This window comes from Podarcis cretensis, assembly GCF_951804945.1.
Source record: "Podarcis cretensis genome assembly, chromosome: 10".
Classification (NCBI taxonomy): domain Eukaryota; kingdom Metazoa; phylum Chordata; class Lepidosauria; order Squamata; family Lacertidae; genus Podarcis; species Podarcis cretensis.
This window is the reverse complement of record NC_137179.1, coordinates 58,913,066-58,926,668: the sequence shown is the minus strand read 5'-3', so window position 1 is coordinate 58,926,668 and position 13,603 is coordinate 58,913,066. Positions and strand designations below refer to the sequence as shown.

At 42.5% G+C, this 13,603-nt stretch overlaps 1 protein-coding gene across 2 annotated transcripts in view; it reads left to right on the top strand.

The window, feature by feature from the left end:
- The first annotated feature begins 1,688 nt into the window (after positions 1-1,688).
- Positions 1,689-13,603, top strand: part of WASL (WASP like actin nucleation promoting factor) — a 34,353-nt gene continuing 22,438 nt past the window's right edge. Inside the window, exon 1 of one of the 2 annotated variants that reach the window (XM_079994286.1) lies at positions 1,689-2,052. In XM_079994286.1, the coding sequence (XP_079850412.1) occupies positions 1,939-2,052 (114 nt within the window). In that variant the 5' untranslated portion in view covers positions 1,689-1,938. The remainder of the gene's footprint in view (positions 2,053-13,603) is intronic. The other variant, XM_079994287.1, reaches the window with a different exon arrangement.

Here is a 13,603-nt window from a genome sequence, read left to right as displayed (position 1 = left end):
AAGTCAGATGGGTGGCATATAAATTAACTGTTATTATTATTAATTATTATGGGGTTTTTCGGTTTTCAATGCAATGAGATTTATACATTTATTTGTAAAATTGTTGCTGCTGCTGTTGTTGTTGTTGTGAGATTTATTCATTTACTTACAATGCTGTTGTTGAGATTTATTCATTTATTTAGAATTCTATTGTTGTGAAATTTATTCATTTAGATTGTTGTTGTTGTGAGGTTTATTCATTTATTTACAATGTTGCTGTTGATGATACTCATTCATTTATTTAGAATATTGTTGTTGTGAGATTTGTTCATTTATTTACAATGTGGCTGTTGATGATATTCATTCATTTATTTAGAATATTGTTATTGTTGTGAGATTTATTCATTCATTTACACTGCTGCTGTTGATGACATTCATTCATTTATTTAGAATATTGTTATTGTTGTTGTGAGATTTATTCGTTTATTTACAATGTTGTTGATTATGAGATTTATTCATTTATTTAGAATATTGTTATTGTGAGGTTTATTCATTTATTTACAATGTTGATGATGATATTTATTCATTTACTTAGAATGTTGTTGTTGTTGTGAGATTTATTCATTTATTTACAATGTTGTTGATTATGAGATTTATTCAATTTAGAATATTGTTATTGTGGGGTTTATTCATTTATTTACAATGTTGATGATGATATTTATTCATTTACTTAGAATGTTGTTGTTGTTGTGAGATTTATTCATTTATTTACAATGTTGTTGATTATGAGATTTATTCATTTATTTAGAATATTGTTATTGTGAGGTTTATTCATTTATTTACAATGTTGATGATGATATTTATTCACTTAGAATGTTGTTGTTGTTGTGAGATTTATTCATTTATTTACGATGTTGTTGATTATGAGATTTATTCATTTATTTAGAATATTGTTATTGTGAGGTTTATTCATTTATTTACAATGTTGATGATGATATTTATTCATTTACTTAGAATGTTGTTGTTGTGAGATTTATTCATTTATTTACAATGTTGTTGATTATGAGATTTATTCAATTATTTAGAATATTGTTATTGTGGGGTTTATTCATTTATTTACAATGTTGTTGTTGATGATGATGATATTAATTCATTTACTTAGAATGTTGTTGTTGTGAGATTTATTCATTTATTTACAATTTTGTTGTTACTGTTATCATTATCATCCCAAGTTTGCTCCCCATCCAGCAGAAGGACTTCCACCATCCTCTTCCTCCCACCCCGGCCAACAACCCAGGAGCGGCGGCCTCGCCTCTCCATCTCCCGGCCGCAGCCGCCGCCGCCGCCTCTTTCCCCATGACAGCCCCGGCGAGAGTCAGGCTCGACCAGCCCGGCCGGTATTTAAGCAGCGCAGGCCGCGGGCCGCGCCACTAACCGGGCCGCGCGGAAGAGCGGCGAGAAGCAGCAGAGCAGCAGCCGCCGCGCCACTCAGTCCCCTCCTCCTCCTCCTCCTTCTCCTCCTCAGGCCGGCGGGGAAGAAGGAACAGGAAAGGGAGGGCGAGGAGGAAGGACGGGCCTCTCTCCGCCGCCGCCGCCGCCGCTGCTCCCCTGGCCCGGCGGCCGAGTTCTTTCCCCTCACGCCGCCCGCTCTTTCGCCCCCACGTTGGATCGCTCGGCCCGAGCCGGGGCGTTTGACGGGGGGAAGGAGTGAAGCGAGAGGCCGAGGAGGAGGAGGAGGAGGAGGAAGGGCTCGGGCCTAGAGCTCGCCCAGCCCCCTCAGCGCCCTCTCCGGTCGCCGCCCCGATGCTGCCGCCGCCGCAGTAGTCAGCGGGGCGGAAGCGGCTGCCGCTGCTGGTCGAGAGTCGGGGGGGGGGGGACGCGGCCGCCGCCGCCGCCGCCACGAGAGCCCGGAGCCCCGAAGCAGAAGCGGCCGGCCGGCCGGCATCTCGGAGCGGCGCCATGAGCAACAACCAGCAGCCTCCGCCGCCGCGGCGGATCACCAATGTGGGCTCCATGCTGCTCACCCCGCAGGAGAACGAGAGCCTCTTCGGCTTCCTGGGCAAGAAATGTGTGGTGAGTGAGGAGAGGGCCGGGCCGGGCCTGGAAAAAAACACCCCGAAGTGGCCCTTGGGCGTGGGGGGGGGGATGTGTACAAGACGCGTGTGCGTGTGAACGCGGCTTCAGGGAGGGTAGGTGGCTTGGGGCTCCAGCAGAGCCCCATTGACCTCTGAGGGCCTTGCTGTGGGGGAAATTTGCCTGCGACTTGGGATGGGGGCTGCTGCATTTGGGTGGGAGCAAAGGGTTTAGAATGGGGGGTGGGCCCCATAGACATAGCCAGGATTTATTTTACAGGGGGCAAGTAACCAGAATTTTACGTTGGGGGACAGATAGTCAGGTGTTGGGGGGCAGATACCAAAGGTTTATATTGGAACAAGTAGTCAGGATTTAGGGGGGGCAGGTAGCCAGGGCTTGTTTGGGGGGGGGGAGAGCAGGTAGCCAGGGTTTAAGAGGGGGCAGATAGGCAGGATTTTGTTGGCATAAGTACAGTAGTCAGGATTGATGTTGGAACAAGTAGTCGGGATTTATGTTTTTTGGGGGTAGGGCAAGTAGCCAAGGTTTATGTTAGAGGGGGCTGGACACCCACCTGTCATCGTCCTCTGACTCTAGCAGATTCGGAATGAAATGTCTCAACGATTAAGTTACATTCTATTGACCCCAAGTGCTCAGAAAATCTGTCCAAATCTTTCTACATTTTTTACTTTTAGCTAAGTGTTTCTGTTTGTTTATTTGATTGGGGGGGGCAGCTGCTGCCCGGGACCCCCAGCTACTCCCATGGGGATGGCTGCCCCTTTCCTCTCTTGGTCAAGATCGGGGGGGGGGGGGGGAGAGATGCCTTGCTGGTCTTTCTGGGGTTGGGAGAACAGGAAGGCTTCTTGCCAGGCCTTTTCCACATAACAGCTGCTTGCTTTCTTTTTTCTCAACCTGCCCTGCCCAGCTATCAGCTGTCGTAGTGGGAAATAAGCAAGGTGTGTGGGGTGGAGGTGTGTTCCTTTCCTTCCATTCGGGGGAGGCGTTCAGCAGCATTTCCTCTTTTTGGTCCGGTGAGTGGGGGGAATGTGGGGCGCAGGTGAGTACAGCCGCAAGCAACACTGTGCCAGGAAAACTAGTCGGTGCTTTCATTGCCCCACCTCTCTGTGTTCCCTTCCAGGTGCCCCCTTAGTTGGGTTGCACTTTGGCACTGCTCTGTGCTTGCAGGAGGAAATAGATCTGGCAGGGGACTCCAGGGACACGTCTTTCACAGGTGTACAGTCACAGCACTTCGCTTGTTTTGCACAGGTGTGAGCTGCAATGATACTGCTCGGCTGCTGTTAGCTGGTTCCTACTGGTTCCTTGCTCTCCCACTTCCTCTATGCTTCTCTCTTGACAGGTATATTTTGAAAAGGGCAGTCCCAGTAATGCTCTGCGGTAGGAGTGTGTCAGTCATAGAGCTGTTGCAACGCTTTGTGGAAGAGTTCAGCAGGTTAGAGCAGGCCTGAATCAGTCTGCCTGGATTGCACCTGTAGGATTTCATGAACTTTCAGGAAACAAGGTGGTATGATCTGGACCAGGCAAAACCAGAATGTACTCTGTTTTATTTCCCCTTAAACAATAGGCTGACATGGCAGGTTCACCCATGTAGATACACTTCACTGAGGGATCTTTTAAAAAGACTGAAAATCCTTGGTAGATTTCTTTCTTTTTTTTTAGTACTAATTATTAGTATCCTGTAGGTATTTGAAAGCTTAAGAATTCTGACATTTGCTTTTATTGTTATTGGGCACCCAACATTGTTACTAATACTGTTCAAAGGCTTGCACTGAAACTTTTTGCTCTTTTTCCAATTTTTTTGGCTTGTATTTTATTCTGTGAACTGCCCTGAGATCTTACGATGAAGGGCAGTAATACATCACCATCACCATTATGTAATGTTTGGGCCCATGTCATTGTCTGAATTAATCTATTCTTCTGGGCCATTGTTTTATTTTATAAAACGTAAATATCAATAGTAAATCTTCTTGTGAGCGAGCTACTAAAGACTTGTTCTGATTTAATTGAGTTGTCATGTAAGCTTACCAGGAGAGAAACAGCACAGATAAAAAATTATAATAACTAGGTATATCACAGCAAGAAGTTAGGGCATTAGAACAGGGATTAACAACCCAGCACTGGATTGTAGAAAACCAACAAAAGTAAGACATGTTAGGGAGAGATACAAGGTCCAGTAAAGATTGCAGTAATTTACTAGCATCTGTGGAAGGCTTGATTTATTTATTTTTTTAGCTCTAGAATTACTTGGGTAGATGAGGCACACTACAGATCATTGCCTCCAGCTATGCCTCAGTGAAAACTGGCTTATATTATAGATCTATCTCAAATGTCAGTAGGAATCAGTGAATTCTGACCATACTCTTCCATTATTTCCCTTGCAGTAGAAAGTATTCAGAGTCTGAGGTTATTAGTTATTTCTTGAGACCATTAAGACTAATGGTAGTAAATGCTACTACAAGAGGGGGGGGACTACAGTTCCCATCATCTCCTCCTATTGGCCGTGCTTGGCTGGGGTTGATGGGAGCTGGAGTCTCAACATTACAGGTTCACCAAAATGTCAGTAGTAAGTCACTTTAGGCACCCTTCTTCTGAACTACTGTAATTCTTCTTACTCTTCCCCTGAGCCCTACCTAATTGTCCACTCCGCCATAGTGACTCTAATGACTTTTGCACACTGGTATTACATAAAGGGCCTCTGCACATAGGCAAAATATAATGCTAAAAGCAAAATGTAATGCCAAAAGAGTGTCAATACTGTCGAAAGGATACTGGCAATGGCATTATGCTATTCCCTGGGGATGCTGAGACTTGCCAGGGAGGGTGTAAATTCCTCTAGGGTACGTTGAAGTACTATTTACCTTAACTGGGCTGAGTGGCTTAATGCCAACTCCCTTGCCAGTTGGTGCAATGCAGGAGAGTGTGCCCCACCCTCAATGTTAATAGTGCCATTGGCAACCCCCCCCCCTTTTTTTTTGCACAGTCACTACATTAGGTTGAGGACTAGGCAGCTGAAACAATTGCTAAAATTGAGCAGGCATTTTTCTGACTTTCAAAGTTATAAAATTTGGAACTTTGGGTAAAAGCATGCAGTAATTGTTTCATTAGATTCTAGTGGTAAAAGGATACCTGCAAGGGCTGCAGTGTTTAGCAAACATAAATCTTTATCTTGGAGTAAACTCCATTGAATCCAATGGAGCTTACTTCTTAGTTAATTATAGGGTTGTGCTTTTAATTGGCTAAAAACCATTGCACCGTCTTAAAAAAGTAGCCTGATTTAATCTGTCATATTTCTTAAAGTATCCATTTAATTTTTTTAAAAAATACAAGAAAATAGTGTAGGTGGTAGGCATATGTTAAAAGGATCCGCTCCTTCTACCTTGGGAAGAAGAGCACAAGCGTCGTGTGCCAAGGGTTTCACATTCATTCCTGGCATCTCCAAGTAGATCTGGGAAAGACTGTTTGAAATCCTGAAAATCACTGCCAGCCTTTCTAGACCGTAAAGGTAAAGGGACCCCTGACCGTTAAGTCCAGTTGCGGATGAGTTTGGTTGCGACGCTCATCTCGCTTTACAGGCTGAGGGAACCGGCGTTTGTCTGCAGACAGCTTCCAGGTCATATGGCCAACATGACTTAAGCCGCTTCTGGCGAACCAGAGCAGCGCACAGAAACACCGTTTACCTTCCTGCCGGAGCGGTACCTATTTATCTACTTGCACTTTGACGTGCTAGGTTGGCAGGAGCTGGGACCGAACAACGAGAGCTCACCCCGTCGCGGGGATTTGAACCGCCGACCTTCTGCTCAGCAAGCCCCAGGCTCTGTGGTTTAACCCACAGCACCACCCGCGTCCCAGTAGTACTAGACAGTGCTGAGCTAGATTAACTACTGAACTGAATTGTTTTAAGGCAGCTTCAATTGCACACAAAGAAGTGACTCTCCTGAGAATGTGCATGAGTTATCAAAAAGCCCCAAAAGAAAATAAAAGCATGCTAAATAAAAAACCACCATGTTATTCATATAGTTTATAAACAATGGAAGTCTTAGTCAATTAGGTGTCAACACTGCAGGAAGCCTGAGTAAAATGTGTTGCTAACTGCAGCGAATAAATATTTAGGCTACCTGAAGACTCTCCACAAACATGTGAGCAATTTTAGAGCAAGTTAGCAGTTTGCTATGAAAATTAGGTAGTATACCCTTATAATATTACAGGAGGTTGAATGTGTGTCACATTAGGAGAAAATAAATAAAATACTAGGTGCCAGTTCTTTGGGGCTGAAAACATATTTCAAATTCTAGGCATCTGGGGGGCACGGTATTTGGGACATCCTATTGATGAGGTTGCTAAAATTCTCTTTGAAAGTGATTTATTTGCAGACTTCCCCAGAGTGGCTGGGGAAACCCAGCCAGATGGGCGGGGTATAAATAATAAAATTATTATAATAAAAAATAAATAATAAAATAATAATAAAATTATTGTTTATATGTTGATGAGAATCTTACAATTCTGAAAAAGACAGAGTGAATTTTCTCTTCACCTTTCCAAGTGCAAACTGTTAGAACTGTAATTCATATGTAACACTAAGTGTATATGCTTGGTGTGCAGGGAAGTCCCAGGCTGGATCTCTGGTTAAAAGGATCAGGCAGAAGGAATGGAAAAGCCCTTTTTTGTGAATCCCTGGAGCTGCTGCTCTTCAGGGTAGGCAGTATTAGTCTAGATCAGGCAGTATTAGTCTAGTTTAGATCAGGTGTGGGGAACCTTTGGCCCTCCAGATGTTGAACAACTCCCATCAGCCCCAGCAGGCTAGGCCAATGGCCAGGGATGGGAGCTGTAATTTCCATGTGGAGGGCCAAAGACTGCCCACACCTGGTCTAGATGGACAAGTAGTCTGGCAGTATCCTATGTTCCAAATGAGGAATATTACACAGAAATTGCCACTCCATCTTCTGCTTATGTAAGAAATATATATGGAGAAAAAAGACATTAGCCTGTTACTGCAGAAAGGCAGATTGATTCTCAAGCTCAATACTGCAATCTCTGAACACCTTTCACCATCGGGTCCTGCACAAGCTTCAGTCCGATGTCACTATTCCAATTTTGGTTTCATTTTTGTTAACTTGGGGCTCCTCCCATGCTGGTGCTCACACGAAAGCATGCTGCAGATATATTTACAACTATGCAATCAATTGTATGATTGTCTTGGTTTTATGAAAGCAAAAGCTAGTATCCTAGGTGGCTCACATTCCATTTTTTTCTTTTTTTTAATTTCATTTATTGCTAGCCCAGTACATTGCTATAACCTATGCCATTTTTGTTTCGTAACTGAAACGGTTAAATGAGGCCCTGGTTCAGTATGTCCACTTCAGCAGTTGAAAGGCATCAGAAGGCTTTAGAAAAATATTGATTAGCTCACACTGCAGGTTGAGTGAAATACATGTCTGCAGAATATGCATGCAATATGCTAGTTTGTCTAAATGCTCTTCAAAGAAACAGTGTCATACTATATAATACCTTCATTTGTCTAATATTGACAGATCTATCTGTGGCCTCCCCTGAGTCACCTTAATGAACCTTAGTTTCCAGTGGTAGCCAGGATTCATGGCTTGCAACATTGTTTTGTAAATTTTTTTGCATCTGTACTTGTTCCTTTTCCAGATGCTTAACTCTTCACACTTTCACTTTGTTCCTCCCCCTCCCCCTTACTTCTGGCATCCAGCTATGCTGCGGAAATACTATACAGTCAATGATATCAGGATTCTGCTGTTAGTGTTCTGTTGACTGGATTGTACTATGGAAAGTTGGTGTTTAAGACACACTTTCAGATAATACAGAAGTAGTAGGCATTGTTCATTCTTAGACAAGGAGGCTGCAGTTAAATTTTTGCCATTCTTTCCCAGTTTGTATTGGACACTCATTGGGGAAGGAAAAAGTGGGATTTGCATTGTCTTCAGTTATGGAATTTTTTTAAACAGTAGCAGCACACAGACCTGAGCACCAGGAAAGGTAGTGTGAGTTCTTGCTAAATACCCATCTCAATTTTCTGCCTGCGACTTAGCAGTAGCAGTTGAGCTATACAAGTGCGTATGCGGAATCCCCATTTTCTGTGAGAGGAAGGTGCTTGAATCAGGGTTCATGTGGGATTCATGCATTTTATTAAGTGTGTGCGAAAGTAGCAGCAACTGTTCTGTTTCATCAGACTTTTGTAAGAGCAGCCTTGTGGAATTAAGGGCAGTACTTTCAGAAAACTGAGCACGAACATCATGTGGCCTTGGTGTTAAATAAGCCATTCCAGTAGGATTTTTAAAATACCTTTATGTTCTGGCTTTATGTATAAATGTGTGGTGGTTGTAGCTTAGCAAGGGGTGTCTATTATGTACTCCCTTTCAGTGTTCTCTAGCGTGTAGGTTTGCATTGCTTTCGGCAAGCTTGCCATTTGCCGCCTCCTTCCACTTCCATACTGTGAATAAAAGAGTGATGAGATGATTTTGTGCTGTTAAAAGATTGAACAGGTTGTCTCGTTTTTCAGAAGTCTAGAGCAAGGGCATGAAACTGCTTTTATTGTCGATCTTCATTTGTTAAAAAAAGAGTTATAATTTGAAACGTTTTTACCCTGCTCTTTAGCTGAAAAGGCCAGCTTACAGAGATCTTTGGTGAGACCGATATAATCGGTCCAAGGACTAAGATACCAGGAGGCCTGGAAAACTCTTTATTTTGCTGTGTATTGCTTTGGCCCATGATAGGATTGCATTTTGAAATTGTTTGCAATTGGTATTAGTCCTCTGCATATTTTGTATGAGGCTTCCTGACAAAGGGCACTTGTGAACAACAAAGCTGGGGTATAGCTTTCCCCAGCACCCTGAAGGATTGGCCTGCAGGACAGCATTGTCTTGAGTATGGACAGTACAGGATTGTATGCAAAGCAGCTTCAAAACTTCATTGGGTTAATAATGCAACAATTTTTTTTAAAAAAGAGAAAACAACAAAAAAGAAATACCCTTTGTAAAACATGATTTGTTTAGAAAAGAAGTAAAGGAAACTGTCTGTGCTAGGTTTGGAATACCTGTCTGTTGATCAGTTAAACAATTGTGTTTGTCACAACTGGAAGCCACAACCTATTTCTCTCCTTCCCACCTTCCTAACCCTGCCCCCAGCAGTTGCCTACAATCCTGCCAGTATGGTTTTCTTCTCCCAAAGGTGAGAAAGTTAAAAGCTTTAAATATGAATACTGGAAGTTGGGTGTAGGGTTCTGGAATAACTGCAAAGGGTCAAAGACTCCTCTGTCCTGTGTCTGTGGTCCTGATTGTCTACCAGTTTGATCATGGCCTGGCAATTCTGTAAAGCTTTTATGCAAAGCCTTTATGTAAGTGGTAGCCCTGGTCTCTGTTTGACTTAAAAGCAAAGCTGGGAATAAGATTTGTAATAAACCAGACATAGAATGGAATTGTTGTTTATAGTACTGCTTGTTTTTACTTTTACAAAGTTTTGCTGCTACGTTTTTCTTCGAGTTCTTAAAATAATAAACTACTGTAGTCACTGTCTTGTGTATAGTTTGCTACATTGATTTGCCTAAAATTGCAAAGTTAAAAATAACTGATTACAGTTATTTAGAGTAACTTTATTACATCACGATAAAGTGGATTTTTCTGTAAGCAAAGATGATGCATCTCAAGGTCTATCCCACCTTTTCTTGTCTTGCTTTTTGGTTAAATCTATTGCCCTTTTGTGTGTTCTGCTATACTGTACAGCATTTGTAGCAGCCAGGTTCAGCTTGATGTAAATCATGAGCAATCTATGAGGAGGAGGGGATCTTGTAGAACTCCAGCAGTTCAAAATTCACTTACCAGCAGGGATCCACAAGTTTTGCGTATTCTTAATAGTGAAGACAAAAGTTTCTGGATTCCATGACCTTGCCCCCCTTCCTTTACTACAGACCTATTCATTTCTACTTGGAAGTGAATAACAATATGTAGTTGTGCTGTCCTTGTAGGGCCTCAGATATTCAGCAGAACCCTGCTTGTGCCCACCCTCTCTAGCTGGGGAAGGTAGCAAGGACTCTTTGGGGCAACATAGTGCTCTGAGTACCTTGACTGCCACAGCCTGGTTCCATCCATTCACTAGCTAGATAAAGATTAGGCATTTGGGGGCAGTGGACAGCAAACACATGCGTTGAAACACCTACTGTCACCCACTGCCCAGATAACCAGCTCCAGCAGAGATGGGTGTGACTCTTCCCCCTAGTTGCATTGAGTTTTAGAACCATCCACAACTCAACACTGACTGTGGGGGTTGTGTTTGTCACTGCCCCTAGATGTAGCGACTAGAACCATAAATTATTTTGAATATGGTGTGGCATGATTTGATTAAAGGATTTACAATACTGACAGCTCTATTTTCAATCCCTTTCCTACTAATCCTTGATGTGGCATTCACCGCTTTCCGCAGCCGCCACATATTAAGTCTGCACTTACATTGCATTATCTGCCACAACCCCAAGATCCTTTCTGTCAAGTCAGCACCACCTGAGAGCCCATCAATGTATGTGTGTGTTAGAATTTATTTTTGCCTGAAAGGTTGCACCACTTAATGCATGCTTACATTGAACCACTTTTGACCATTTATCCATTTTGGAGAGATCCGTTGGGAGCTTTTTGCTTTTACCAATCAATACAGTAGGCAGTCCTCCATGGGCTGAATGCCAGAGGTAGATGGCGACAGAGGTAAAAGTGTGTGGAACTATAGATGTGGCCCTTAAACTTGTACTGTAGACTGTGTCTCAGCTATGCAAAAGTAGTGGCCCTTCTCTCCCCACCCCCCAATATACTTAAACGCATCTCTCCATTCTCCTATCCAGGCAAGCAAGAAGCATGATCACAGTTCAGGAACCTCTTCCATTCATTTAAAAGCGCTTGAGGATAGATAATGTGGAGCAGGGCTGTTGAGAGGCATGACCTAAAAAGAGTCCCAAGGGGCAGATAGAGAGGCCTGATGAATGGGAAGAACCTCAGCTTGAGGTTGATGAACGGGAAGAAGCTCAGTTTGAGGTTCTTCTATGTGCTGGGATATGATTGTGTTTCAGTATGTAAGGAATGGGGAGTACATTTTACATATTTCTGAATTGGAGCATAGCTCATGAAAAATATTAATTTGGGAGAGTCTCAAAATATTTTTAATCTAAGCTTTGGTCCACTCATTGATCCAAATCAATTTGAAATTGCTTGCTGATGTTTTCAAGGTCAGAAAGATGTATTACTGCAGAAACGGAGGATCTGCAATGCCTGTTCTGTGGTTAAAATTTCAAGGGCCAGAATCATCCTGTAGTATTGTGGCTTTGGGTGAAATACCACAAATTAACTTCCTTTTTCTTTGCAGCTTGGCAATAGCCTATACTCATAGTGTGTGTGACTTTGCCACTTTGAGTGATTACTTCTGCTTTATCTACAAGGAACTTCCTTGGGCTTTTAGAGGAAGAAGGTTGTGGTCTGCAGGAATTGGTTTGCTGGTTTCTGTAACCTCAGCCACAACCTCTTCCTGAGGGGTGCGGGGAGGTGAAAAACTTATCAGAGTTGCCATTCCTTCCTCCCCACTTGGACATCGCATCCAAGACCCAGCATGGGGGTAGCGGGAAATCTAGAGAAGAAATTCTTCAAATAATGGTGTATTCTAGTTCACTTTAAAATTCAGTAGGATCATTTTTTTGTTTTGCACACAACGAGGTTTTATGACAAAAGTCTTCTCCAGCTGTGCTAGCTAAAGTCCTGTAACTGGAAATGTTGATGAGCCTGTATACATGTAGATAATGTGAAATGCCAGCTGTCCATATGATTTTGTATTTCTTTAACATCTATTCTGTTGAACAGGTCTCTCTAAGACCTAGATAAAATTGGTCAAATGATGACTAATATTTTTAATTGTTAGGAAATGTAAGGTGCTATTTTTTAATTGCTAGGAAATGCCATACCCCAAAGCCCTGTCAAACTAGTGGTAGTTGCAACCCCAAGTGAAGATCAGTCACAAGACCATTCTCCCACTACAAAAAATATGATAAATTTATTTTTGAATCGCTATAAACTTCATAAACCACTTTGAAGAAAGTTGGGACTTTATATAAAATTAGCCATACTAAGACTTGTATATCTTCATAAAGATGTTAATTTGCTTAGTCTTTAATTCTTAAGGCTGAAAAGGCTTTTGATTGGGTAGAGAAATTATACTACACACATAAAAGACTTTCATTTATCAGCCACTGCTGAATATTTCCAGTCCGTGATCAAATATAATGTAATGATATGCAACATATACACATATACATATTATTTTTTTTAAAGTACTAGAAACAAATGTCCTGAGTCACTACTTGTTTTTGCTGTCTTTATTGAACCGCTAGCTTTTTATTATACAACACCTAAATGATATAAAGAGCAGAATATTGATTATTTGATTCTATCAAATGCAGGGTAAGCTAAAATCAGAGGTAGCCAATGCCTCCAGATACTGGAACTGCAACTTCCATCAGCCCCATGCAGGTATGGGCAGGGGTGGTGGGGTTATAATCCAACAACATATGGAAGACACCATGTTGAGTACCTCTGGTTTAGGTGGTCCAAATTGGTAGACTCTGTGGAGTTAATATATTTTCAGACTTGTTCCTTTCAAAGTCAGTTAGGTCTTTCTAATACAGTATAAACAGCATCGGGTAGTTTTTGTCAAAACGTTTGTCAAAATACATTATTTTATGGCTTGACTGCCTTTCTTTAAGATACTGAAATATTTCCGACACAACACAGCACCTCGCTGATGCAAAGGTAGGAGTGCCCCTGTTTCCTGCAGGGTTTCCTCTAGTTATAACCCCTAGCAACACATCTTACACAATTCTGGCTTCCTGATCCACAGAGAGTGGCTTTTCATGAAGTGCTGCAGCAGCGAGGAGGAGACAGAATAACCCTGTTACATGAAGAGAGCTTTCGTTTGCACTTTTTTAGATTTAAATCAATACATCTTGCTAGTTTACCAGGTGACAACTGCTTTTCTATTAAAACAATGGTCAAAAGGATTCAAGAACTATCTTGTCCAAGTTAACTAGGTTCTAACCCAAAGTACAAGAATGATGGGGAGGGGATTGGCAGAAGGGCCACCTCTACATCCTTATGTTTGGGGTCACTTCTTCTGCGGCCACAGGTGGGGTGTGCATTGCTCCCCTGGCGGTCGTCCACTTCATCCACTGCCCCACAGATGCTCGCCCCATCCCAGAGGCTCACCTGTGGGCAAGTCCACCCCACTGTGACATGGGCCTGAGCAGGGTGAGCTCTACCTGTCTCTGCCTAGAGCCCTGTCTAAAGGCATCTCGGGGTCATTCCTCTGTGAAACAACTCCCAGGAATGCTTGTGGGTGGGATTGCAGGTATTGTTCCACTGCGTATGTAAGGAATTGGCCTCGCAGCAGTAGCAGCCTTGAGTTGGGAGGAAAGGGTTCCTCAAGTGATGTGTGGCTACCCTCCAATGAATATAAGATAGTTAATGTGAGCTTCTGAAGAATGTCTTTTTAG